The following is a 25,796-nucleotide window of genomic DNA, read 5'->3' as shown; positions in this document are numbered from 1 at the left end:
AAGAAGTCATAAGTAGGAACATTTGGGTAGCTTCCAATGAAGCTACACTAAAATCATCTACCCTGGAAGGCCACGGAGTTTCTAGGCACTGAGGTTCTTTAGACAAATACTGTCACCATGTATCAGACACCATCCTACTCAGCTCATCTTCACAAAATCTGACGAGGAGGAAGGGGTTAGTATCATCCCCGGTTTACATGTGGACAAAGTGCTCAGAGAGCTTAAACGAGCTGCCCAAGGTCAAACACTTGGCTAATTATGGAGCCAGGTATGTCAGCTCCGAAGCTGGTGGTCTTAACCACTACGTTTAGGCAATAAATCCCTCACTGAGGCTTAAAAACTTCCTCATGACTTTAGATTCTACTACTATATGCAGCTAAGTGGAAATAAAATCATATCTACATAGGTGTATAGGTCCTTGATGTGCTCAAGGAAACAGCCCCAGAACCTCTCTGAGAATTTCCAAACTTGCAAATGCCACTATAGCATACATCTGCTCATCTGTGCAATGAGGAAAGAACATCTGGGTCCCCAGGTTAAATGATGGGGTACTAAGAAGCACGAGGTCACATGGAGAGGGAATGTCACATGCTCAGCCAGGCTCCCTCCCCAGCATTCACCGCCAGGAGCCAGATACCACTACACAGGAAGAACACAAGAGGAAGGGTACTACTGTGAGGACTCAAGGTTAAGTGTGTGGCGGGGGATGTGACAGAATTTAACACTACATGGACTACTCCCTGCAGGCAACCTTAATCAAAACTCTTAGGTATTTGTGCCTAAGAGGCCATGCTTCTGAGACAAACAGATATATTCACAAAGACTGTCTCTTAAGAGACCTAGAAATTAGCTTAGAAAAAAGCCCCAAACAAATGCTGAGGTGTTAAAAACTCACATCACTGGTGAATTTTGAGATCTTGCTCACGTTCCTGAATTGAGGCGTCTCACAGTAGTTGATACTGTGACCTTTACTACTTTCCAGGTCCTTCTTATATTCCACCTTGGAAACCAAAACACCAGATGCACAGTAGAACCAAACCCAAAGCCACTCTTGAAAAATGTCACCAGGACTTTGCCAGGGTATTTTTAGAAAACTTTCTACCCAACATTTAAAAATATCAGGCATAGGATACCGTAAGTAAACAGTACATGTTTCCCTTTCAAATAATAAATGAGTAAATCAGCATTTTGGTTCTGAAAATTAAAGATATATAGTCCCTTTTAAGAGAAACCACAGTAAGATTTCATATAGCCCCAAAAGTGGGAAAACAGATTTGAGAAGTCATGACAGTGGTCACTCCTGGGGGAAAGTTTCTGTAGAGTTGTGAAGGCTCTGTCTGAGTCATGTTCTGTTTCCTGATCTGGAGGCTAAGTGCAGAGATGTGTCAACTTGTGGAAATCCTTTCCTTTATGCACCCATGACCTATACACGTCTCCATGTGTACACTTCAATAAAATGTAGCCCCAAAAGCTGCTTTACAAAGGGGTATAATAAATGAGACCACTAATAGATGCAAGAGTATCTTCTAATTTTAAGTGAGTTGGCTAGTTGAGCTCCCCTGGGTAGCTGGATGTAAGATGTGAGGCTCTAGTCATTAAACAGCCTCCAAATTGTCCTAGGTAATTGGAGGAGGCAGCTGAAGACTGATTCCCACGAATAGAGCATGACTGGTCTGTCTTACTGGATAAACATAACAGCGAAAAGAAACTGAAGGTTCTCTTGTGACATCTTTACCCAAAAAAATATATAATTTGTTTTCCTATCTTATAAAACATATGGTGGAAACATGCTTTTTGAAAGTATGCAAAATGCATTATAATGCTCACAATCTGATATAAAGTAAAAAAAAAAAGTATCCCAAACTGTAAATATAGCTGAATTCTAATCTGTAAATGTCTTCATATTCATAAACTAGTGTATAGGATCTTCACCCAGAAAAAGGCCAAAATGGTAACAGGGCTTTTACTGGGTAGTAAAACTGTACTTTCAGAGGTCTGGCTCCAATTCTGTTCCTAAAAGTCCCTCTGAACCAGAATAAGATGCTTTACTTTTCAAGACTTATGACAAAGTGAGGACCTAACAATTTCAAAGGTTCCATCTAGATCTATTGTTCTGTGAATCAAGAGCAAAGTCTGGCAACTACTGGCCTCTGCTCTTGCATCATGAAAGCACAGCCATCGACAATATGTAACCAAACATGATGTGGCGGTGTTCCAAGAAAACTTTATTTACAAAACCAGGCTATGGGTCAGATTTGGCACTCAGGCTGTAGTCTGCTGACCTCTGGCCTAGAGCATCAGAAACATCTTGAACATTTGTTTAAGGTGCAGATTCCAAGACCTAGGCACCCATCTACAACTCCAAAATATGCTAGTATCCTGATAAGATCAGGAAAAGGTCACTCCTGGTGATTCTGAGCAGCCCAAGGTTAGAGGACCACAGAGTAAGTAACAGTTCAGGGTTAAGGACTGACCTTGCAAGGTTAGAGGAGAACAATATTTTTAGGATATCTGAATATCTATTTCTGAGTTGCGGATAACTGATTAACAGAATCTTTTTAATAGCTGTCATTCAAGAGGTTGCTAACTCAAATGGCTTTAGGATCCAGAGAAGAAATGCCAGTGAGAGGCTGCTGTGAAAGAAAGGACTGGAGGGCGTGATAAGGATTTGGGAGCTTGAGGGGTTCCTTCCTTGCCAGGGTCCCAGCAATTCAAAACACCTTAATCACCGGGCAGACCAAACAACACACACAAGTCTGGCAGCCAGTCCTGCCTCCAAAGGAACGGGAATTCATACGACACACACAGCTTCGGGGAAAGGTGGCCAGAATAATAGAAGGATAAGAGAGTTGCAATGTTGGAAACACTTTCTGATGTTCGGCGTCCACTCTTTAACAAGGACATACAGTGACAAAGGTTGGCTAGGGCAGTAGTCTGCAGCCAAAAATCTACTGCCTGAAACGCCTGACAATCCACAGCCCTGTGAGAATTCGAGAAGAAACTGTTGAACCTTAGGGGAAACTTAATTTTAATTCCATATATTTGATTCTGGGCTCTCTTGTGTGTTGCTTTCTACGGCGCATTCGTTCCACACAGATTGGGAACGACGTGTAGCGCACAAGCCACACACTCCGTGGCGTTTGTCGCCCTGTCTGCTGTCCCCCATACGCACCTCGCTCGCAAGCTTGTTCACGCTCTGCGCCCGCTTGAGCACCAAGTTGTCTTGGGCTGGGAGGGAGTGATAATGTGCAGCCCCTTTCATCTTGTTGAAGTCCTGCCTGTATTTTATCTGAAAGAAACACACAAAGAGGGAGTTGTTTTCATGCTCCAGGAGAGAAATGACTCCAAAATGACCTCACATTTAATGTCAACGTTTTCTTAACAGAATTTTCTGAAGGGGAAAATTTTAAAAATCATAGGCATTTTTTTCTCCATCAAATCCATAAATTACTCTGTCCCTTTTGTATTAAAATTTTACTGGCCCTTTTCACACTTGGTGCACTTTACACTTAAGTCTGCGTGATGAGACATCTTGAAACAATTGTACCAAAAGGAGTCATTCTAAACCCAGTCTGCCCACAGTTTCAATATATTTTCTCACCTAACCTGCTAACGAGGGACAAAGTGAGTAATGTGTTTTACTTATCCTCTTGAAGCCAGAGTGCACCATCCTGGGAAAACAGGTATAATAACTGATTAGGACAGAATAGACGAGAACGGCAAGAGGGATATGAAAATCAAGGGTGGCTTCTAACTATATATAGACCAAGCTCAAGTTGTTGTGTTAGATCTACGTGTGCACATCGCTCTACCAAGTTTAATTATAGCCCATCCTTCAAGGACTGCCAGCTGGCCAACGTTCTGCAACGAAAAATCATTTTATCAACTGGGTTATACCCAGTTTGATAATCATAAGTCTTGTTTTAATCAGCTCTTCCCCTAAAGTGCTAGGTTTCTAGATGGGTTATTCAGTGAAGACTCTTATAGCCCCAGCTCATCTGGCTGGACCAGCATCTGCACCTGCTTCAATTGACCTAAAGGGAGTTCCACCGTCTGTCTGTGTCAGTCTCCTTTGAAGCAGATAACTGTGACCAAACAGTGTGAACACAAAAGAAGCAGATGTCAGAAATTTGGAGAGAAATGGAGGGCTAACATTTTACTCTGGCTCGGCTCTAATAAATTGCCCTGTGGGGCTTCCCGATGCGGTACTTACATCACTAGCGAGTTCGTTGGCTTTCTTGGCATTCTGATAAGCTGGGGTGATCATGGCGGGGAAGCTGCCTTTCCCTCTGTGCTCCTCATAGTCCTCCAAGTAACCCTGCTGGGCCAATGGAAAACTTCCATCAGTGATGCTCTCCTCCCTGGATGGGTGGGGGATTAGCAATGGTATCTCCTAGAGCCTGTTCCCGGAGAGGCCCATCCACCCTGGGACCTCCAGAATCACCCTAGGAGCTATACCATGTGGTGGCTAAGATGGTAGACTCAGCGGTCAGGTCTGCTTCCCGGTGCCTGGCACATAGCGATAAATAAATGGTAACTATTATCATTATCATCTTCATCATTTCCACTAGATAAATGAAGTCCACTCTATGAATCTCCATGAGTACGTGGAGTACTCATAACCTATCTGACACCTGAGACGTCCCTCTGTCTTCCAGTAATCTCAGATGCTGCCTTTCTGAGGCCCATTAACAGATCTCTGCAGAGAAACCCGTTAACACGCAAGATACCATTTCGCCAGCAATGTATGTTATTTGCCAAGAAAAGCATCATCTAACTATCTGAATTTTTATATTTGGGGTGAAAGGCTCTAGGTGGGACTAAATGTATATTCCAGACTGTTATAATATGAGTCTGTTTCTTCCTTACTCTTCCCCATATCATGCACCCACTCCCACAGAAGCAAACCTTCTCTCTCATGGGGCCATCATGATGTTCCCTGGCATAAGCCTTTCCTGGCAGTGGGATATACTTCAAGATCCTGTCATATGCCACCTTCTCTCTCGGAAGCTCCTCCCTCACTCCCAGTCCTGCCCCAGGCAGGATCGGCTGCCTCCTCATCTGTGTTCCCACAAATGCGAAACCACCTTATGTGCCCCTGTGGGCTCATGACTCCATCCACCTCCTGCCTCCTCCAAGGCAAGGACCTGCCCTGCTTCTGTCCCAGGGCCAGAGGCTGGCACACACATTTTCTTAAAATTTTTTAATGTTTATTTTTGAGAGAGACAGCGTGAGCAGGGGAGAGGCAGAGAGAGAGGGAGACACAGAATCTGAAGCAGGCTCCAGGCTCTGAGCTGACAGCACAGAGCCCAACGTGGGGCTCAAACTCACAGACCATGGGATTATGACCTGAGCCAAAGTTGGATGCTCAACCGACTGAGCCACCCGGGCGCCCCATGGCACACACATTTCTTAACTAAAACAGCTGGGCCAAATTAGAAAGTCCAGGCTTCCTTTTTATCTAATACTGACAGCTGTTCAGTCGAGTGCTCTTTCATGTTCGGATGCCAGAATGTTCGGGGCCAAGTGCAATAAGTTAAAAAAAAGTTAAGCTAAAAAAAAAAAAGAAAAAAAAGAATAAAGGCTCTCGAATTCTTTGGTAATCCTCTTTCCCATTCTGCTCATGGTTTCGGTTTGGTTGGTAGCTTTTATTTTAACGCCTCTGCTTATATGTATCTACATCAGGTGTGTAAATCTTTCAGTGAGACACCCAACCTTATTGGGGAATTGACTGGTTACAAACAATATGTTGATTACATGATACAGTCCATTAACCCAAAACAAACAACAGTTACTTGCTGACAGGAATGAATTGTATGGCATTTTAGGCACTACAGATATTTATAGTTTATCTGACTGTCTGTCTGCTTCTCTCTCACTCCCTCCTACTCATGCCTGTTGGGTCCCACTAAATCACACACGGATATGCCACACAGGCTGATGCTCCCAACAGTTGCTGGCACTGCTGTCAAATGACAGTCACTTTGATTCTTAGATTTGTTATTACCACGACCAAAACTTCAGCCAAGAAAACAAGTATGACACTGTGAGGTTACGTCTCATCGATGTGTACAGATATGTCTAGGCATGCTCATGTACTGGAAGATAGCACTGCCCACATTTAGAACAAAGTATTTTTTGCCAAATATAGGAACAAAATATTTTTTAAATGATTTTTAAAAGTTGTCTTGAGCCTTCTATAAAATATATTTAAAACATGAAACCAAGAAAAACATAATTTCATTGAGTTTAAAGCACCAAGACCATTTAGTTAACTTAGAGAATTTAATAAAATGGTCTTTTNGTGGGGGGGAGGGGGGAGATGGGCATGGAGGAGGACACTTGTGGGGATGAGCACTGGGTGTTATATGGAAACCAACTTGACAATAAACTATTTGTAAGAAAAAGAAAAAAAAAACAAAAAAACAAACAAAAAAATAAAATGGTCTTTTTAATTCGAAACTAAATATTTGCAAAGGGGTCACAACCCGTTTTCACACACATCCCAAGTGTTACATGAGTGTCTCCCCAATATGAAGAGATATTTTATTTTTCTAAAGAAGAGAAATAAGTTGTTTCCTTTCATAAATGATACATGTTGAATAAATCATGTACGTTGTAGAATCCACCCACTGACAAAAAATCCAAACAACTTTCCAATTAATTAAGAAAAATCAACTAAGCCCACTGAATGGACTCTTCCAGAACACACACTTGGCCTTCCAATACTCTTTACTTACAACTGTGAAAAAAAAATAATGTTCCCTTTCTCTCCTACACCTGTTGAATACCAGAAAATACAGAGGGACATAGAAATAAAAATTAGCTTCTAATTATCATCTCAACCTTGCCCCCAACCCCGCCCCGCTGTCAGTACATAGTTCATGAGAGAAGTGAAATTGGGGAAAAGATACCCATTCTCTGGCATATTGATTGCTTTACCTAGCAATTTCAATAAGACAGGCACTTTCTAAGAAATGAGTCCTGCTATTCAGTGACATGCCCAATATTTTTTGAGCCGTGCCTTTGGATCCCTTTCACACTTGTACGGTGATGAGTTAAAATTAGCCAGTCTTCGGCTTTGGGGCCATTCTTCAAGAGAATGCTTTACTCTGGGCAAACCAACCATATTGGTATAGGTTCTTTATTTTAAAAAAGAAAAGGAAAAGTGCTTAGGAACTGCTTTTCCTACCTGGTTCAGGTTGAGCCCTGAGTAATTGTCATTGCTTTCTGGCTTGGAAAATCCACCCTTTGTAAACAGAGCAAGATAAACCACAGCCCAACCCCTGATTAAATGCTCACAGGCTGTGTCCCAGGCGAGTGGGCTGCTGAGCTGAGAACTGACCGTCAGAAAGTGGTGCTATCACATACCTGGCCATACTGGTCCACATATTCCCTTGTCGATGTACCTGCAGCTTCAGCAGCGGGACTAACCATTCCCTTCATTTCCCTTTGATATTGTCGATGATACCTCACCTAAACAAAGGCAAAGGACAAACCTGATGAATTTAACCTTCTATGCATAGATACCAGGAAAGGAAAACCCAGTGTCTTGTGGAACGCTTTTTTTTTTCCTGCTTAGGTCCAGGGAGTGTGTCTTAGACATAAAAGTGTCAGATCACCGTCTTGGTAAGACTGATTCAAAACTATGAAGGAAAGCCACTTCTCAGACCACGGCGCATGCAAAAGCAGACAGGATGTTGTACTCGCCAGGTCCGGGTAACTTCCCGCTTCGTCCCCTAACATGAAAACACTGCCACGGACACTCACATCACTCGCCAGCTCATTGGCTCTCTTGGCTATCTGATACGCAGGTGTGATCATAGCAGGAAAACTGCCTTTCCCTCTCTGCTGTTCATAGTCCTCTGTGTATCTCACCTGGAAAATGAAAAAAAGAAAATGAATCTCATGCCACAATCCCACTATCAACCATGCAATCCGATGAGGGGTTGCATAACCCCCTCCATATCCCCCTAGGGCACCATCACTGGCTTATAGCTCAGTGGACCACATACATCTTATTTACCTTTTTTCCCAAAACCCAGCACGATGCCTGGTATGTGGAGATACTCAATATAGAATTCAACACTTACTTATGAAGGCCCTGCCGTGGGCCAGGTGGTGGGGCTGGCAGAGCATTAAGGCTTCTGCCCTCAAGGAGCCACCGGTCAAGTTTCGGAGACCAAAGAGGCCTCCCCACCCAAGGCAAGTGAAAGTCACTCATTAAGCTGAACGTGGATTTGTGCTTAAACTTCCCACTCAGAAGAAGACTAAGCTCTTGGTCTATAGTGCTGTGGAGCAACTGGGCTGTGAAGAGGTAAGCGGAAATTCTTTAGAAGTTTATGTTCTATAATTTGCAGTGACGGGGACAGAATTTTTTCAGATTAATCACATACACCTGACTTGTTATGGATACTACCTAAGTTTTCTCTCTAAGGAAGAGTTTTCACAAGGTCTGTGCTAGCTGACTTATCTGACTTGACCATCCTTGACCTTAGAAAGTTCTCCCTGGCTCCCACACAAGACGGAGAGGCCTCCTACATGCTTCCTCCCTCCCCATCCAAGGAAGGAAGGAATGTGGGCTCTTAAAGGAGAACTATAGGGCCTTAGCCTCCATCATTTCTTACATCGCTTTGAAGCTGTGACCCTGCCTTGGCCCGGAGCAGCTCAGGGGTATCTGCCACCGTGGAGAACGTGGAGACACGCTCCTCATGCCCTCTCTTGTATTCCACCTGATGAAAAGACAGCAGAGAGTCAAGGTCATACCCACCAGCCTTTGTGAGGACCACTCCTTGCAGCTGTCCTGAAGCTATTCCATCGGGCTACTCACAACACAAGCCTATGGAAAGTCTTTAGGGCTTGCTTTATAAGCTCCTCTTTAAAAAGCACCAAAGCCAATGTGTTAAGTCCAAGAGAGTGCCAGGCACTGCTAAAAATTAACAAACATTAACTCACTTCCTCTCTATAACAATCACACGAAGCAGGACTATTATTTCCTCCATTTACAAACGAACAGCCATGGAACACAGAAGCTTAGTAATTTGCTCACGGTCACACAGCTAATAAGTGAGAGGGCCAGGACTCAAATCCTAGCATTCTGGCCCCAAAATCTGAGCTCTTAACCAACAAGCTCTGCTACTCATCAGGCAGATCTGCCATCCGCTTAATAAAAATCAGTGTCTGAAATGCTAAAGCGACCTCGAGAAATTGTTTGCTCCAGTCTTTGGGTAAGCAACCTGGTCTTTTCTCCATTTGGTAGATGCAGCCCAAACAAGGCACAGAAAACAAGGGACAAGAAGAAGATAAGAACACAGTTTTCTGCATGATGTCACACTAATGACACCTACTGTCCGTAAGCACTCTCTTAGTGGTTTTTATCTGAATCCCAGAGGGTCACTCGTGACAAAAATTAGCATAACCTATGGTGAACAAGCACGAGGACACTCACTTGGCTGGCCAGCTGGTTGGCTTTCTTGGCTCTTTGATAGGCGGGGGTGATCATGGCTGGGAAGCTCCCCTTACCCCTCTGTTGCTCATAGTCTTCTGTATATTCCTGCTGGTCAGACCCAAAGTCAGCATGAGATCCAACACGACATTAGGTGAGAACAAGTAAAACTGCAATTGTGAGCATCATCAGAACCAATGCAACAAATGGATTTACAAGGTAGCTGGAGAGCATTTCAATCACCTAGAGTAAATCTGAAAACGTTATTCCACTGGTAATTTGAGTAACACCTTCAGCACTGAAGAAATCATAGTTCCCAGGTCCAGGGGGTTCCCCCCGAGTGCTCATATCCAGTTATGTGGAACCTGATACAACCCAAGGGAACCCAAAGAGAACACAATCCCTTCGACACAATGGCTTGTATGATAAGGCAGCGGTTAACGTGCAGGAGTCTCTCCTGTAACCCGTCTACTAGAATTAGTTCTACAGTGTTCAGAGTAAAATGTTAGTTTTCCCTTCTAACTTTTTGAGTGCTTCCGATGATCAGTTTTCCTAATAAGACCCGGCACTTGTGTTTCTGTTTTCTTTCTATCTGCTAAAGGCTGAGTCACCAAGGATTAATACTAGTTTCCAAAGTGGTTTCTCCAAAGGACAAGTGCCCTAGGTGGGAGGGGTGGACTAGAAGGTACCATGTGTAAATCGTTAAGGATTTCCATAATCTGGGCCAATGTTGCCTTTGCTACGTGAAAATCTACTAAAATCTCTCTTACAGTGTTGAGGGGCAGAAATCTAAAATGGGTCATCAGGGTTGGTCTGTCCTGTAGGCTTTAGAGAAGATTCCATTTCTTTACCTTTTCCAACTTCTACAGGCCACTTGTATCCTTTCATGTGTTGCTCCAAATGGCTTTGACCTCTGCTTCTGTTATCACCTTGTCTCTGATTCTGACCCTTTCACCTCCCTCCTTATAAAGACCTTGTGGTTACATTGGCTCCACCCTAATTATCTACGGTAACCTTCCTATCTCAAGATCTTTAGCTTAGTCACATCTGCAAAGTCCCTTGGCCATGTAAGGTAATAGATACACAGTTCCAGGGATCAGCACATGGTCATCTTTGGGGGAGGGGCCAGTAGTCTGTCTACCACAATCTTAAGATAAAGAAATGTTCAAACTAATTGCTAGAGTAATGTCTAGGGCCCTTACCTCACCAAGAGACTTTCGGGTCTCAACCATCCTTACGATTTCAGGATCTGGCAGAGCTCCTGGGCACCAAGCATTCCCTTCCCCGTATCCAGTCCAATAGCCTCTCTATAAAGGAAACACAGAAATGCATAAACACATACCCTACACACTTGGTTGGTAAGACCTACCTTCCCCTCCCCCAGCAACTCTCAAATATACTGTCAACATAAGAGAAATTCTTTAAAAACTATAAATTCTTTATGTTCTTTAGGTAAGACAACTAGGGCCTATCTAGGGAGAAAAAACCAACATATGAAACAGGTGGTGATTAGAAAATGTTTGTGTGCTTAAATGTATTGACAATGAACACAAGGTTTTAAGAAATTATCTGTATGAGATGGGCTCCACTCTTGGTAGGAACATGGAATCTGAGCTGGACCTCCAAGGCTGAGGGGCAAAGGGAGGAAGAAGGACAACCATTCTAGAAGGTCAGTTCCATGAAGGCAGGGATTTTCATCAGTTTTTTTCACTGATGGACAGCCTAGAACAATTCTAACATCCTAGAGCGTTCTAGCAGCCTAGAACAGTGCCTGGCACAAAACTGACTCAAAAAGTATTTGTTTTTGTTTTTAATTTTTTTAAATGTCTTACTTGTTTCTGAGAGAGAGAGAGAAAGACAGCATGAGCAGGGGAGGGTCAGAGAGAGAGGGAGACACAGAATCCGAAGCAGGCTCCAAGCTCTGAGCTGGCTGTCAGCACAGAGCCCGACGTGGGGCTCGAATCCACGAACCGTGTGATCGTGACCTGAGCCGAAGTTGGACATTTAACCGACTGAGCCACCCAGAAGCCCCTCAACAAGTATTTATTGAATAAATTCCCAGAGTGTGGACTGCCAGGAATAAAAAGCATGAAGGCAATAATAGGCTTCATGTGAAAGACGATGAGGGGATGAGTCTGACTGGAATTGAGGGGAAGAGATGGGGAACCAAGTAGGCCAGAGGTGGGGCAAATTGGATAGGGTAAGTAGAAGCGTCATTTGGAGATCTAGAAAGACAGAAGTTCAATTTACAAATGAGAAAGCCAAAGAATGGTTAAATAATTCATTAAAGATCCCTCAATAAGTGACAAGAGTCATATCCAAATGGAAGTACTAAGAAATGAATTACATGATTGTATGTTTGTAAATGAGCAAAGTCTGAAAGAAGACTGATAACACAAAACAGGTACCTCTACAGAGAGACTGATTGGAGATGGTGAACAAGGGGTTAGCTTTGTACTTCGGATTTTTTTTACAACAAGGAAAATGCAAGTATTACGCGTTTAAGTAAATGGCTGAGGAAGTTTGAAATGATGAGACTCTCCCTAGAGAGGGAGCATAAATTCTCAGGTGGTAGGAAAAGAAAGTTGGGGCCATCCAAGAAGTGGTGTGTGACCAATGTCATTCAACAAGCTGGAGAGAAGCAAAGCCAGAGGAGAGAAGGCCATCTCGGGGGGCCCAACGAAGGTCCAGGCAGGAGACAATGTGGATCGGAGCAGGAAGAGTGAAGTACAGGGAGAGGGGTGGAGCAGAGAGGAGTATCAGAGGGAGAAAGGGCAGCCATGGTTTCCAGCCTGGGTGGTTGTACCCAGAGACGGAAACACAGTGGTTGGAGGCGACAAACTGACCAGTGCGTTTGGACCGGGAGCAGATGGAGGTGGAGGTGACCCCATGGCATGTTGACGGATGTCCTCCGTAGACAGCTGCAATCACACACTGGGTGAACAAAAGCCTAAACGATTCCTCTAGAAGTAATAATAATAACGCACCTCAGGGTGCCTGGGTGGCCCAGTCAGTTCAGTGTCCGACTCTCGATTTCCACTCACAGATCAAGATCTCAAACTTTGTGGGGTCAGGTCCCACGTCAGGCTCCGTGTTGACCATGCAGAGCCTACTTGGGATTCTCTCTCTCTCTCTCAATCTCTCTGCCCCTCCCCAGCTCGCACACATGCATACACTCTCTCTCTCTCAAAACTAAACATTTAAAAAATAATAATAATGCATCTCACTTGGAGAGCGAGTCGTTCTTTTCCCTTCTTCCAAACCTGTTCAGACCCCTTCTCTCACCTCGTTCATCAGGGGTTGTCTGTCAGGTGCGGCTGCCCCATCCTTGGACTTCATGTCCCAGTGAAAAACCGATTTAAACCGTCCACTATCATCCTGGTCGTCAATCTGTACAATGAAGACGTTGTCAGTAACACAGTAATGTTTCCATCAGAGAAGAGAAGGAAAATAAGTAATATATAGTTAAATTGGAGAGAGTTCTCTAAATCACAACTACAAAGTATCAGAAGTGGACGGCAATGCATGCTATCTCACTGTGGCTTCACCTGTGCCACCAGCCAGGTGGCGCACACAGAGTACCTGCTGTGTGCAAAGCCCTATTTAGCAGTGCAATTAAAAAGACTGAAAGTCCCTATGAACTTCTCACACAACACCAAGTATTCAGGTTAGAGTAACCTCAGAAACACCAGACATAAGAGTAGTGGCTCTTAACTTCAGTCTGTGCAATAATCACCCGGGGAGCTGGTTAAAATGGTGGCTCCCCCAATTCGTGCACACGTTCTCTTATGCTTTATAAGTTTACCTTTGCTATCTTGGTCTTGATCTATAATACACCTTAAGTTAATTTTTTGTGTATGGATGTGAAGTAGGTATTCAGATTCATTTTTTTTTTTCCACACAAATATCCACACAAATGATTCCAGTGCCTTCTATTAAAAGATGGTCCTTGGGGCACTTGGGTGACTCCATCGGGTAAGCATCAGACTCTTGATGTCGGCTCCGGTCATGATCTCACAGTTCATGAGATCAAGCCCCGAAATGGGCTCTGCAGCTGACAGTATGGAACCCCCTTGGGATTCTCTTTCTCTGCCCCTCCCGGGCTCTCTCTGTCTCTCAAAATAAATAAACATTAGAAAGAAAAAAAGGTTGTCCCCGCTACACTGACTTGCAGTGGTACGTTCGTCACACGTGTGACCACATATGTGCAGCCCTATTTCTGGACCTTGGATTATATTCCAGTAGTCTGTCCATTGTTGTGCCAACACTACGCTAAGTTGATTACTACTACTTCTATAGTAAGTCTTCAAATCTCGTGGCCAAAGTCCTTCAATTTTGTTCTTCAGAATTTCTTGGATATTCTAGAACTTTTGTGCATTCTGGTCACTTTTAGAATCCTTTTGTCAATTTCTACAAAAAACACCGGGATTTCCACTGGGATCGCACTGAATGTGTAGAGCACCTTGGGCAGAACTGACATCTCAACAGTATCTTCACAGCCTTGGGATGGGCAAAGATATCTTACAGAGAACATAAGAAGGACTAACCATAAAAGGAAAACTCGAAAGGTCTTAAGTCCAAACCCAGATATCATAATTTATGAGGCCTAAAGGGGGCCCAGAAATCTGCAATTTTAACAAGTTGAAGTTTAAATCCTTAATTTTACAGTTGAAAAAAGAACGTGAAAGGAAAGAAATGACCTTACTAAAATCATTCAATGGGTAATCAGAGCCAGGTTGAGAATGAAGGAATTCTATGTCCATATTAAGAGCACTTTCTTTCGTTGACTTTCCAGGCTTGCTACTGCCTAATGCAGCTCCAGGATATGTATTTGTAAATATATAAATTGAGAGTGCTTTCCCTGCTTCGTCACAGTTGTGACACTCTAAACAGGCCACAGACATCACAAATGTTCCCTCAGGGGTAAAACTGCCCTCCTTGAGGGTCACTGACGTAAGGAATCAGAATCATGTGACCAAAATAGATAGAAAGTCTTATTTGCTGTCTTCCACCCACAAGACAAATCCATCACCGGGGAGTGCCTGCCTCTCCACAGACTTTTCACAACATTCCAGATTATTCTAAGGAAGTAGGAAAAGGAAAAAGGCGGTAGGTGTCACGAGTGAGGTAAGGAAGCATTAAAAGCTAAAGACCATTCTCTGAATAAAAGAGAATCTAGATGTTTCATTCCCCTAAAAATCTCATTCACGTCTACCAAACAGGAAATGGGGTCTTAAACGTTTGTTTATTTATTTATTTTTCAAAGGGAGCCATTTAGGAAACAAAAATGTCACCTGCTCCAAATGCCTACTCAAAATCATTACTTTTCTCCTTCATCACCATCCCTCAAGCATCCCTTTTGTTCTTTTTTTCTTTTAGCACATGCACAACACATTTGGTTTTTATTCAATCGGCAAGGTCTCTCAGGGATGGAAGAGGGTAAGAAAGTAATCCATCCCACTTCCTAAGGTGGCCGTAAGATCTGGGGCCCAGGAGGGACGCTGCTGTCCATTTGACATTTTCACTGGTGGGGAAGGAGGAGACAGTGACCTCAACGGCCAAATATTTGGCATAACACACAGACACACAAACGCACATGCACACACGCACATACACACACACATATACAGAGACGTACGTACACACACACACACCACTCTCACATACACACAGGCAGACGCATGCATGCACACACACATATGTGTATACGTATACCACATACACACATGTGTATGCCCGTGCACGCCTCTTCACACGTACATACACACATACATACACTCCCCATATGCACACAGACATATGTATACACAGACACACATATTCACGCAGATGTAAACAAACGCACACACACAGGCGTCCTGGGAAGTTCACAGACATCCTGCCTGTGGCTGGAACCCGAACCAGCGATAATCTCACTTCAGATCGGTCCTGTCACACACAGTTAAAAAAAAAAATGAATCCACCTCCACCTCAGAGAAAGGTAATGCTGTGTGACCTGTTGTAGGCCTGTAAGGCAGGGACGCGCCAGTTAATAGCTAGCCCAGTGTGGGAAAATAAAGACATTATGGTTCTTTCTGTAGAGAATGTCATATATACAAAAGGCACTCTGTTGTATAACTACTTCTCCTTGCACGTAGTCTGCCGCACTCTGGCCATACAACTAGAGAAACACCTGGATGTCTGTAAACATAAACAAGTCCCTTTTTCCTTCTGGACAGTTTGTCCCCCTCTAGGTATGCAGAACTGGGCGAATGGAGCCAGTTTAAGATACTGAGTTCTCAAGTCAGATAGATCTGGATTTGTACCCACTCAACTAACTGGGTAAAACCGTACAAGTTGCTCAACCTCCCTGAGCCTCAGCCTCCCTAGCTGCAAGACGAAAATATTACAGGGGATTCTTGTGAAGAAAAAACGAGAGAAGATCGATAAAGAGCCTAGAAAAACGCATGGCACTGTTTCTGTAAGAGCTATGCTCCGTATTTACTGTAGTTTTATGGAGCTGCCCTTAGACATGATCAGATGAACACAAGACCCTTCAAGAATGAGCCCTGTCAGTAATCTAGGATTGCTTGTGAATTCTTAGAGATCGGGCATGTAGGACCCGCTCAGCACCTCAGCTTCCACGGCAGAATGGGATAATAATAGTACGTACTTTGTCAGACTGTGATGTGTATTAAATGAATTAAATGACTGTATAGTAAATGTTATATAAGCCCATTGAGACATAAGCTCACAGTAGTGCAGAGCTTTTAGCGAAACAAGCTACATGGCAGTGGGCGTAGGGTGGGCACCATCTCACGTGTCTTCCTGAGGAGAAGGGGAGGCTGCACAGGCAGACGAGGCGGCGTGAGATGAGGTGACATGCCGAGGGCAGATCACAGACAGTCTTCCCCCTCCTGTACAAGTTTCTAATTTTAGAAGGTTGCCAGCTCCATCCCACAGAGCGACTTGTGTGGGGCGGCAAGGGGGGAAGAAGTTGAATGAGTCATCATTTTAATAAATGCAAGGGTCCGATCAATAGCCAACTCTCTGACAAAATCCCATTGGTGGTTTTTCAAAAGAGGCTGGCTTATCAACCAGGCTTCCTTGTCTATGCAAACATCACTTCCAACTCAAAGCATCTTTGACCTACTGCTATCCCAAGGGGAAAGAGAGGCTGCTAGTAATCTTTAAGAACTACCAAATTCAGAAAGCTTTAAGAGTGTGGAACTAGAGGTTTTTAATGTTCTTTTCTTTTTATTTATTTATTTATCTATTTATTCTGAGAGGTGGGGAAGGGCAGAGAGAGAGAGGGAGAGAGAGGATCCCAAGGAGGCTCCACAATGTCAGTGCAGAGCCCAACACAGGGCTCCATCTCACCAATGGTGAGGTCATGACCTGAGTCAAAATCAAGAGTCCGATGCTCAACTGACTGAGCCACCCAGACGCCACTCATTTTCTATAGCAAAACAATCATGGGAGAAAATAAGGAAAGGCTCTTATAATATTTTCCAACTATATAAACTTTGTTTTACATATTAGACACCTAGTGTATACAGGGCCTATCGGGTAAACCGTCATCAGGGTGTGAACAAAGCTGGCAGACAGAGAAAGATTATAAAGACCTTGGATACTCAAGCTAGATTATCTTGGGTATCGGCCCCTATACTGTGTAGGAAAAAGAGCAATATTTGTTACTTAAATGCACTTTGCACACATAAGTGAAGAAAATGAGCAGGTTCAATGTTGACACAGACACTTAAAAACCTAAGTTACGAAATTTTCTTTTAATGCTATTATGAAATTCAAAATTAAGTAACTTACCCCATGGATGGCTTCTGGAGACTTCCTCATATTTAGATTTAATGGAGTATGATACACACTTGTGAAAGTGTTGTTCTTGGGGTTATGGCTAGAAAAAATAGATATAAGCCAAAATTAGAAATGTATTTTATCCAAGATGATTGAGTGACTATTCTTAAAGGTAGTCATTTTTCACATTGACAAATATAAAACTTAATAATTAAGTTCATGATTTTCTAAGCAATGCCTTAAAGAAAGAAAAATCAAATCAAATAAATTCAATATTCAGAACTCAAAAAAATTTTAACTAGAAAATGACCACTTAAAACCTTTCTGAAAAAAACAGAAAAGAATTCTGGAATTATTTAAAAGAAAAAAATTAAAGCTCTATAGGCATATCTGTGGCAATTACTGTGTTCTGTACAATATTTAATAATTTGATATGTGGTTACAGTGGATAGATTTGCCATTTTACTAATAAGAAATTTGAAATTTTCAACTTTCTGTCCTTTGCATAAAATCCTGCTGTAGGGCTCGTCAATGATTATATGTTAATGAAAACTGTGGGGAAGATAATTTTCGGATTTAACTCCGGACTGTGCAATTTGAAGCTCTGGTTGGCTACTTGTTAAAAAATAAATAAAACCCAAGAGGTGGTGGGGCGGGGCAACCAAACACTTACGCATGACAGTATGGCTTTTTCTGGTGACTCACAAAGTTATTAACCGATAGCATCATCTTGCAAACTTCACAGTGAAAACATGCTTTATGCCATATCTAGAAATCATATAGAAAAGATTTAACAGTTACTTTTTTTTCCCAGTTACTTTTTTTTCCCAGACTCGGGATTCTTCTACATTTCCAGGTAAAGACTGAACTTGAGAGATAAAATGGTAACAAGCACACATATACACACACACATAAATACAACGTTAGATAAATGAATAACTTTTTCAAAGCCACATGGAAGACAGAAATGGGGAGAATTGAAGAAAGGTGATAAATACATTTTTTGGATGGTTCAAAAACACCCACATGTCCATATGTGAGAAGATAAATTTCCTATATTGGTTATTTATTTCCGGAGGCCAAAAAACATCTACTGACCTGATCTAGACAACTGATCTTCTCAGCAGGATAAACTCCATATCCACACCTCGAACAAGCCTGCACATTCATCTTGATGTCCAAAGAGAGCAGACCAAGATAGGCAACAGGCAAGAAAATCCAAGGGACAGTCCCAGGCTAGCTGTTAAAGTCTCCAAAATCCTGACCGCCGTCAAAGTCCTGGGGACACCTTAATCATTCAAAATCTAACTTCCACTTTCCTTCACTGACCTTCTAGTTTGAAGTCAGCGGCTGGATGGTTTTTAAAGCTGCCACTTACTCAAGGGGCTATTTTGGCAACGGGCTCAGCACGCATGCGTCTGGGAAATGAGGTGGAGGTATTTCTAGCTGACATGCTTCTCTAAATAGAAAAATGAACTCACAACAGCATCATGTTTATGTGGGTGACCAAATCCTCGTGTGTGATTAGGCAGCATGTAGTAGTTTAACACTAACTGTGATCATAACCCAAGAAAAGAACACAAAGAGATAGGCCACACACTCATCCAATGATCAAATTAGAAAGGCTTGCTCTATGAGGCCTATGACTAAAGCAGAGAGGCCAGCTCCCAAAAATATAAGAAACAAAACAGGATTGATTCACTCCATGGGAAGGGTAAACACCATATTTGAATTTTAGCTTTATCTTTTAAAAATGTTTATAATAGGGCATGGGGTGGCTCAGTGAGTGAAGTCCGACTTTGACTCAGGTCATGATTTCACGATTCCTGGGTTCGAGCTTCACGTGGGGCCCTGCGCTGACAGCTCAGAGCCTGAAGCCTGCTTCGTATTTTGTATCTGCTCTCTCTCCGCCCCTCCCTCACTTGTGCTCTATCTCTCTAAAAAAATAAATAAATAAACTTTAAAAAAATCTAAAAAAAATAAAAATAAAGATGTTTACAACAGTGAGGCTGAAAACTGGTTAGGATAAGAACACACTAGAACTCTCAGTGTTTTGGCCTCTGTATGTTATCCTAGATCGTTCCAAGAAAGTCTGATCATTCTCTTGCTTCCCAGGCCTGAAGTGGGGAGGCTTAAAGACAAACCCTCTCCTCCTGGTTTCATGAAGCTCCTCCATTACCTTCAGCGTCCACATCCACGTCACCTGAAAACAGACCTTCTAGAAACAGCTCACAAAAGACGGCACCTCACCTGTTTCTATCCCTCACCTGACTACTTTCTATGACCCTTACCCTGCTTTATGTTCATCGCAGTTAACCACCACTGGACATCTTGAGTATTAGAATCTCTGCATTTAAAATGATCTGTCTCCAGGGTGCCTGGGTGGCTCGGTGGACTGAATGTCTGACTTCCGCTCAGGTCACCATCTCATGGGTTCTGAGTTCTAGCCCCACATGGGGCTCACTGCTGTCACACAGAACCCGCTTCAGATCCTCTGCCTCCCTCTCACCCTGCCCCTCCCCACCTCTTTCAAAAATAAATAAAATATTTTTAAAAATAAATAATAAAACAAAATAAAATAAAATTATGTCTCCTCCATCAAAATATAAGTACCTTCAAAATAGGATCCCTGGTTCTTGTCATTTCTTTCGCTAGTGCCTAGAACAAGGCCTGACACAGAAAAGATGCTCAGTAAGTACTTACTGAATACTCAAGGAAATAAATTGGAATACTCTTACCAAAATGCCTACAGAGGCCAGAGGTGAAGTCACAGGTCACGGTAGGGACCCTCCCAAATGGGCAGGCACAGGCCCCACAGCAACTCCTCCTCAGTCCATGCCAACTTGCCCTGAGGGAATCAGGACCAGGCTCAGTCAAGTGTCCAGACTTTTCCAGAGAAGCCAAATACTCGCATTTACACATGAAAGTCCCTATTTTGTAAAACACTGGGAATAACACAAGGCCAAGGGCAATATTTGGTGAGCAGGCGACTGCTTGGTGACCTTTGCTCTAAATGCTCTGAGAGGGTGGCTGGGGTCTCCAGGTGGAGGGAAGTCAGCAGTACTTCCATGTTGTGTTGGTGGGGGCTGAGGGGTGTGAGTAGGTTGCAAAGCAAGTGGAAAAAAGCAGAAAGCAGCATTCACGTGACACTAAGGAGGGGCTGCAGTCCGGGGTTCCCGCAGATAGATAGTGGGGCCCAAAGCTGCTCTCTGAGCAGAAAGGGCCCCTAAGCAGGGACTCCAGGCTCCGAAGACTCCCATGCTGAAAGTTGGTGCAGTTGATGTGTTCCAGAATGTTCTGCTCTGTAATAGGCTCCTCACACTTTATCTGGGAAGCGGAGTGCAAGCCCCAGTAATCACTGAGAAAGGACTCTGCCACAATCCAGAGGGATGAGGAATTACAGTCAGATTCCGTTGAAGTTAAAAGCCACGTACCACTTCTCTAAGGTGTGACTTAGCTGCTGCAGTTCGAGGTCGCCCTTGTGAAAACAAGAATTACCAGAACAAAGATGTTGACTCTGATTTGTATCTTTACCTCTGCTTTTAAAAGGCATTTATTAGGGATCAGAAGTCATGAGGAGAAACAACCCCAGTGAACTGGAACTGGACACTTTAAGGAACTCAGGTGACCACTCACTGCTGGACCAAGACCCACAGGGCCGCCATCTGCTTGACAGGCCGTGCGGGCAGTCTCTCCTATGTCCACCCCACCCTGCTCACTTCTGGTAGAGGCCCCCCCCAACCACTTGCCACAGTGGCAACCTCAAGCCACCCATCCAAACCATAGCCAATGAGCACACAACACTCGTGTGGCCTTCGGGATTGGGTTCAGACAGCACGTCTTAGCCTGGGCTCCCCAGAAAACAGACCATCAGGCACAGGCTTATGTCCAAGGACTTTACTTAGAAATGTAGTCCCCGGAAGCAGAAGAAAGGAGGCAGGAAATGGTGACACAGTGGGGGCGGGGAGGGGTCATTGAACCTTCATATGAAGGTTCGTTGTCAACGTAGCCACTGCCCGATAGGAGGTGCACCAGACAGCTTGATCTCCATCTTCCAAGAGGCTGTAGAAACAACTTCTAATCAGGAGCATCTGCGACAGGAAGAAAGGGGGAAGAACATATCTGTTGGTCCCCATTGGTGAAAGTTTTGCCCCCTTGCGTGTTAACGTCCCTGTGTCCATGCTGTGTATTTGCCCGGGGCGCCGTCCCAGCATCTTATGCCTCAACAGCAACAGGGGAAAAAAGCAAGGACAACAGAAGGCCAAAGACACTGCTGGTCGCGCCCCCGTGAACACGGCCATAGCCCACACCGAGCTAGCTGCCAGCGCGGAGGCTGGACCGGCGCAAGCAGGCAGAGCTCCTGCGGCAGGGGAGGCTGCGTGCATCTAAAGTGGCTCCTGGGGGCACCTGGGCCGCTTAGCTGGTTGAGCGTCTGACTGTGGCTCAGGTCATGATCTTACGGTTCATGAGTTAGAGCCCCGCGTCTGGCTCTCTGCTGTCAGTGCCAACCCGCTTTGGATCCTCTGTCTTCCTCTCTCTCTGCCTTTCCCTTCCTCTCAAAAATAAATAAACACTAAATAAATACACAAGTGAATAAACAAACAAGTAAATAAGTAAAGTGGCTCCTGAGAGGTGTCTGATGTGCTGTCCAATCAGCAGAGAGTCCAGGACGCGGGCCTGGCTGTGATGAGCCATGGCCAGGCCATGGAGAATCTTCTTGGTCCTTGATTTGGAGGCTGTTGTCAACACTGCCCCACGTGTCTTTGGCTTTTTTTTTTTTTAAAGTCCTGACTCATAGGGAAATTGTGATCAATGAAAAACCCCACATTTTGTTTTCAAATGAATAGCTATCACGTTCAGTATGTGGGTAATTGATTTCCTTTTTGAACGGACACAGAGCACGTATGTATCTCTCCAGTTTCATCCTGTTGATGGCAGCCCCATTGCTTCAGTGGGTCAAGATCTTTTTGTACCTTGGTTCTGTCATCCAGAAGATGAGGGAACTCTTCCTAGCTCTGAGTCATCTCCAGGGCCCTCCAGGGTTGTGAAATGGTTTTGAAATTACAGAGAGATGACAGATTCAGAGGAAGAAGAAGGCTCCCAGCCCTTCACTCTGCTGCTGTCACTTTGCTTAGACTGGAGTCGTTCCTCCCAGGCTGGGAGTGTGTCTACCTTAGTTTACATTCTCCCAAAAGCAGAGCTTGAAGCGAGGACTTCACTGCAGGTAGTTTTATTTCGGGAGTGGTTCCACAAGGCAGGAGTGAGGGCGTGACTGACCCACAGAAAGAAGAGCCAACAAAGTCAAATATATGATTCTGAGCTAATTAATTAGCACAGTGCGCAGCCTTTAATAACATGTAAAGTAACGTGACGTAACATAACAAGCCACTACCCCTACTTAGAGCTAAGACAGACAGCCCCCTTTTCCCCACCCTGGGGCTGACAGCCAAATCTTGTTGAAGATAGTGTGGCTGTGACTCACTACAAGGTAGGTTAAGTCACTGTGGTGCCATGGTGGTAGAACTTGCTAGAAATCTGGCCTCTAGAACTTCCTGGAAATCTACTCTCTAGGTTCATAGGGAGGTATCTCAATGGAAGAACTCGGCTACAAAACCATGTGAAGGAGCGCCAGGGCTGCTGGGTGCTGCTGGCTGGCAAGGCACCGGGGAAGCCGGGTGTGCTCCAGGACCCCGAGAAGCCTCTATAGGAGCCTAATTCTCCAGGAGCACACCAGATACACGAGAACCAGGAAGCAAAGTGTTTTCTTCTTGTAATCTCTATCCAGCACCCCCTTACTGGCAAAGCTTACCATGGCAGCGAGAGGGATGCAAGGAAAACCACATAAAGGGCCCAGTTTTAGTTTTACAGAACAGACAAAACGGGTGAAGATGGAGCTCGGAGGCGTTTAACTGATTAACAGGTTTGACACGAACCCCCTTTCAGGGAATTCTGCCTAAACCCAGAGTTTCCCAGTCTTCCCCTCCACCACCCCCCTTGAAGGAGCCTGCTGGTGCCTTAGCCAGAGTTTGGGTTGGGGCTTGTGGGTCGTAAGACACTTCTGGGCATTTCTGTTAATTGAGGACTATCCTTCTTCAATGGAGTCCTGTATAAAGGCATAGCCTGGCCTGAGCCGAGCTGTGAAGAACTCAAGAAATATCACTGGTGGCACTTTGGGGGTACTGTGCCCAGCAGGATGAGGGTGGGATTAAGAAGCACACCAGGGCAAGAGGAGAGGCCAGAAGGAAAGGCTGGAGGGACCGGCCCAGAAGCACCCATGAGTCCAGCCTGGGGAAAACCATCTGAACAACGGAGGTGGGGGATTTTTCTGAAAGGAAGAGGAAGACTCACATGCTAGTCATGGAAGCATGGAAAGGAAGTATAAGACAATGGCATGAGCCAACATTGGAGGCACACAGGAATACAGTCAGAATAGTCATTTGGATCTAAAGTATCAGTACAATTATCATAAAGGAAAGAGTTCAAAAGTATTTCTTCTCTTCCATATCTCCATAATTTTATTTAATACTGTGAAAAGCCAGCCCCACAGCAATATCTTTGGGATTCCCCATGTCAGCCCACACTAAAGAACTGAAAAAAGAGCTTTCCTTCAAACCATCTTTTTGAGCCAGCAATGAATTCCGGTGTGCAATACATCTTAGCATTTGCAGGATATAATTTATGGTAGAGGCTTCTTGAGGATGGAAAATTCATTATTTTTCTAGGCAACCTGATCTGATCCTGCCACTAGCATGTCTGTGATATGGGCAACTTCTCTGAGCCTCAAATTCCTTATCTATAAAATGAACAAAGGGATTAGTGGTTAAGGTCCCTTCCAAATCTAACGTTGTGTTTCACTCTATCTCCCGAATAACTTAAATTTATAAATTAAATTAGAAAGGAACCATTTTTCCTTACTGATATGAGTTTTCACTTCTCAAGTGATTCACAACTGAATTCCTTTAAACAGCAAATTATCTTAGTGTCTACAAGGACTTAGTTTATCCCCAACATTTCAGAAACGTGGATGTTATATAAACCGTCTTAGCCTGTTCGGGCTGCTTTAACAAAATACTACAGACCGAAGAGCTTATAAACAACAGGGACTTATTTCACCCTGTTCTGGAGGCTAGAAGTCCAAGATCACGGTGCCGGCATGTTGGGGTTTTCCTGAGACCCCTCTTTGGGGATGCACACTGCAACTTCCGTTTGTGTCTTCATTAGGGTAGAAGGGACTAGAAAGCTCTGTCAGGCCTTTTTTATAAAAGCACTAATCCCACTCACCAGGGTTCCACCCGCATGATTTAAGCACTTCCCCAAAGTCCCAACTCCATACCATCACGCTGAGCATCAATATATGAATGTGGGGGCGGTGGGCACAAAATTCCAGCCTATAACACAGCCATACTGGAAATAGTGTAACTGTTTAAAATATTCAGGAATTTGGGATTTTTGCAGCAGCTAGTAAATTGCAGTCAGGCCCTGACACTTACCTGGAAACTCTCTTTCCTAAACCAAGAAAGAATCCTTACCTGGTGAGATTCTAGAGCCGGTTACTTTAGGCTCAGGCCCAGGGCAAAGGCAGCAAACAAAAAGACCAGATGTGGCTCTTGCCTGATCTCAGGCCAGGAAGGTTTCCTTCCACTCGAGGTGTTGAAAGTTCTTCAAAAGCAATTGTACCTCGGAACTTCTCAGTCACACCTCAGTGTGACCAGTTAATTTCGTCGCTTCCCCGAGGTGTCTTGGAGCCATCGGCAGAAGAGGCGCCGTCTGGAAGCCCAGGGGCGAAGAAGCAAACGTGTGCGTGTGGGGCACGTGTGCGTGTGGGGCACGTGTGCGTGTGGGGCGCGTGTGCGTGCGTGCACGTGTGCGGGGGCGGGGGATAGGGGCCGGGGTGAGGTGGGACCGGGTGAAGCGCACGGCCCCTCCCACGTTGACTTAGTCACGGCCCATCCCCAGGGGTTGACACTTGGGGGCGCTCAATAAATACAGCTGGACTGACTCTGGCACTAACTTTAGACCAGTTCGCTGAGTTAGGAGGCGAGAACTCGGCGACGAGAAAGCGGAGTTCGGGTCCTACCGCCACCGCGCCAATCGAGACACCCCAGCGAGTGGAAGCCCATCGGCGACCCCAGGAGCCCGGTCCCGGAGAAAGTAGCTCCAGCACCCCTCCCCGGGGCTGGGATGCCAACAAGAGGAACTGGGGTCGCTGTGGCGGGGGGGGGTGCTGGCTGGGGAAAAGCCCTCTGGCTGTAGAAACCGGGTCCCAGAACTGGTGCCGAGGAACGAGGCGAGGTGCAGACGGGGAACAGCAGGGCCAGGAGGGAAGGAGACCCCCAGGCGAGCGAGCGCGCCGCCCTCGAGCGCCGCGAAGTCCGCAGGGCGCGCGCTTCAGGGTGTGCGGCCCGCTTGCAGAGCGCGCTCCCGGGCCACTTGGAGCGCGCCGGGGGTGCGGAAGGTGCGCTCCCGGGGACTGTGAGCGCGGCGTCGGGGTCGCAGCGCTGCCTGCAAACTTATTCCCCAGCACGCTCTAGGGGTGCGCCGCCAGCTTTGCGCGGGCTCC

General features: G+C 44.8%; 2 protein-coding genes and 1 long non-coding RNA gene across 5 annotated transcripts in view; 1 reads left to right on the top strand and 2 right to left on the bottom strand.

Moving 5' to 3' along the window:
• The window catches only part of NRAP (nebulin related anchoring protein), a 70,085-nt gene extending 51,679 nt beyond the window's left edge, over positions 1-18,406 (bottom strand). For 2 of the 3 annotated variants that reach the window (XM_077779546.1, XM_077779548.1), the window contains exons 1-12: positions 18,335-18,406; positions 17,910-18,004; positions 17,249-17,336; positions 12,731-12,835; positions 10,648-10,752; positions 9,449-9,553; positions 8,628-8,732; positions 7,771-7,878; positions 7,372-7,476; positions 4,214-4,318; positions 3,173-3,289; positions 896-1,000 (exon numbers count right to left, since the gene is read on the bottom strand). In XM_077779546.1, coding sequence (XP_077635672.1) covers positions 896-1,000; positions 3,173-3,289; positions 4,214-4,318; positions 7,372-7,476; positions 7,771-7,878; positions 8,628-8,732; positions 9,449-9,553; positions 10,648-10,752; positions 12,731-12,835; positions 17,249-17,336; positions 17,910-18,004; positions 18,335-18,406 — 1,215 coding nt within the window. The remainder of the gene's footprint in view (positions 1-895; positions 1,001-3,172; positions 3,290-4,213; positions 4,319-7,371; positions 7,477-7,770; positions 7,879-8,627; positions 8,733-9,448; positions 9,554-10,647; positions 10,753-12,730; positions 12,836-17,248; positions 17,337-17,909; positions 18,005-18,334) is intronic. The other variant, XM_077779547.1, reaches the window with a different exon arrangement.
• Positions 18,407-21,118: 2,712 nt separating this feature from the next.
• LOC144244287 (uncharacterized) lies at positions 21,119-25,001 on the bottom strand. The gene is made up of 2 exons (XR_013338892.1): positions 24,766-25,001; positions 21,119-21,327 (listed from the first exon to the last, which is right to left on the bottom strand). It is a non-coding gene; the product is annotated as an uncharacterized LOC144244287 (long non-coding RNA).
• A 225-nt stretch (positions 25,002-25,226) lies between these two features.
• The window catches only part of CASP7 (caspase 7), a 29,586-nt gene continuing 29,016 nt past the window's right edge, over positions 25,227-25,796 (top strand). Inside the window, exon 1 of the mRNA XM_077779568.1 lies at positions 25,227-25,387. The gene's annotated coding sequence lies outside the window, so the exon portion shown is untranslated. The remainder of the gene's footprint in view (positions 25,388-25,796) is intronic.

This window comes from Crocuta crocuta, unplaced genomic scaffold (genome assembly GCF_008692635.1).
Source record: "Crocuta crocuta isolate KB4526 unplaced genomic scaffold, BGI_CrCroc_1.0 scaffold138, whole genome shotgun sequence".
Classification (NCBI taxonomy): domain Eukaryota; kingdom Metazoa; phylum Chordata; class Mammalia; order Carnivora; family Hyaenidae; genus Crocuta; species Crocuta crocuta.
The sequence above is the reverse complement of the archived record's forward strand: the minus strand, read 5'-3'. Positions and strand labels throughout refer to the sequence as shown.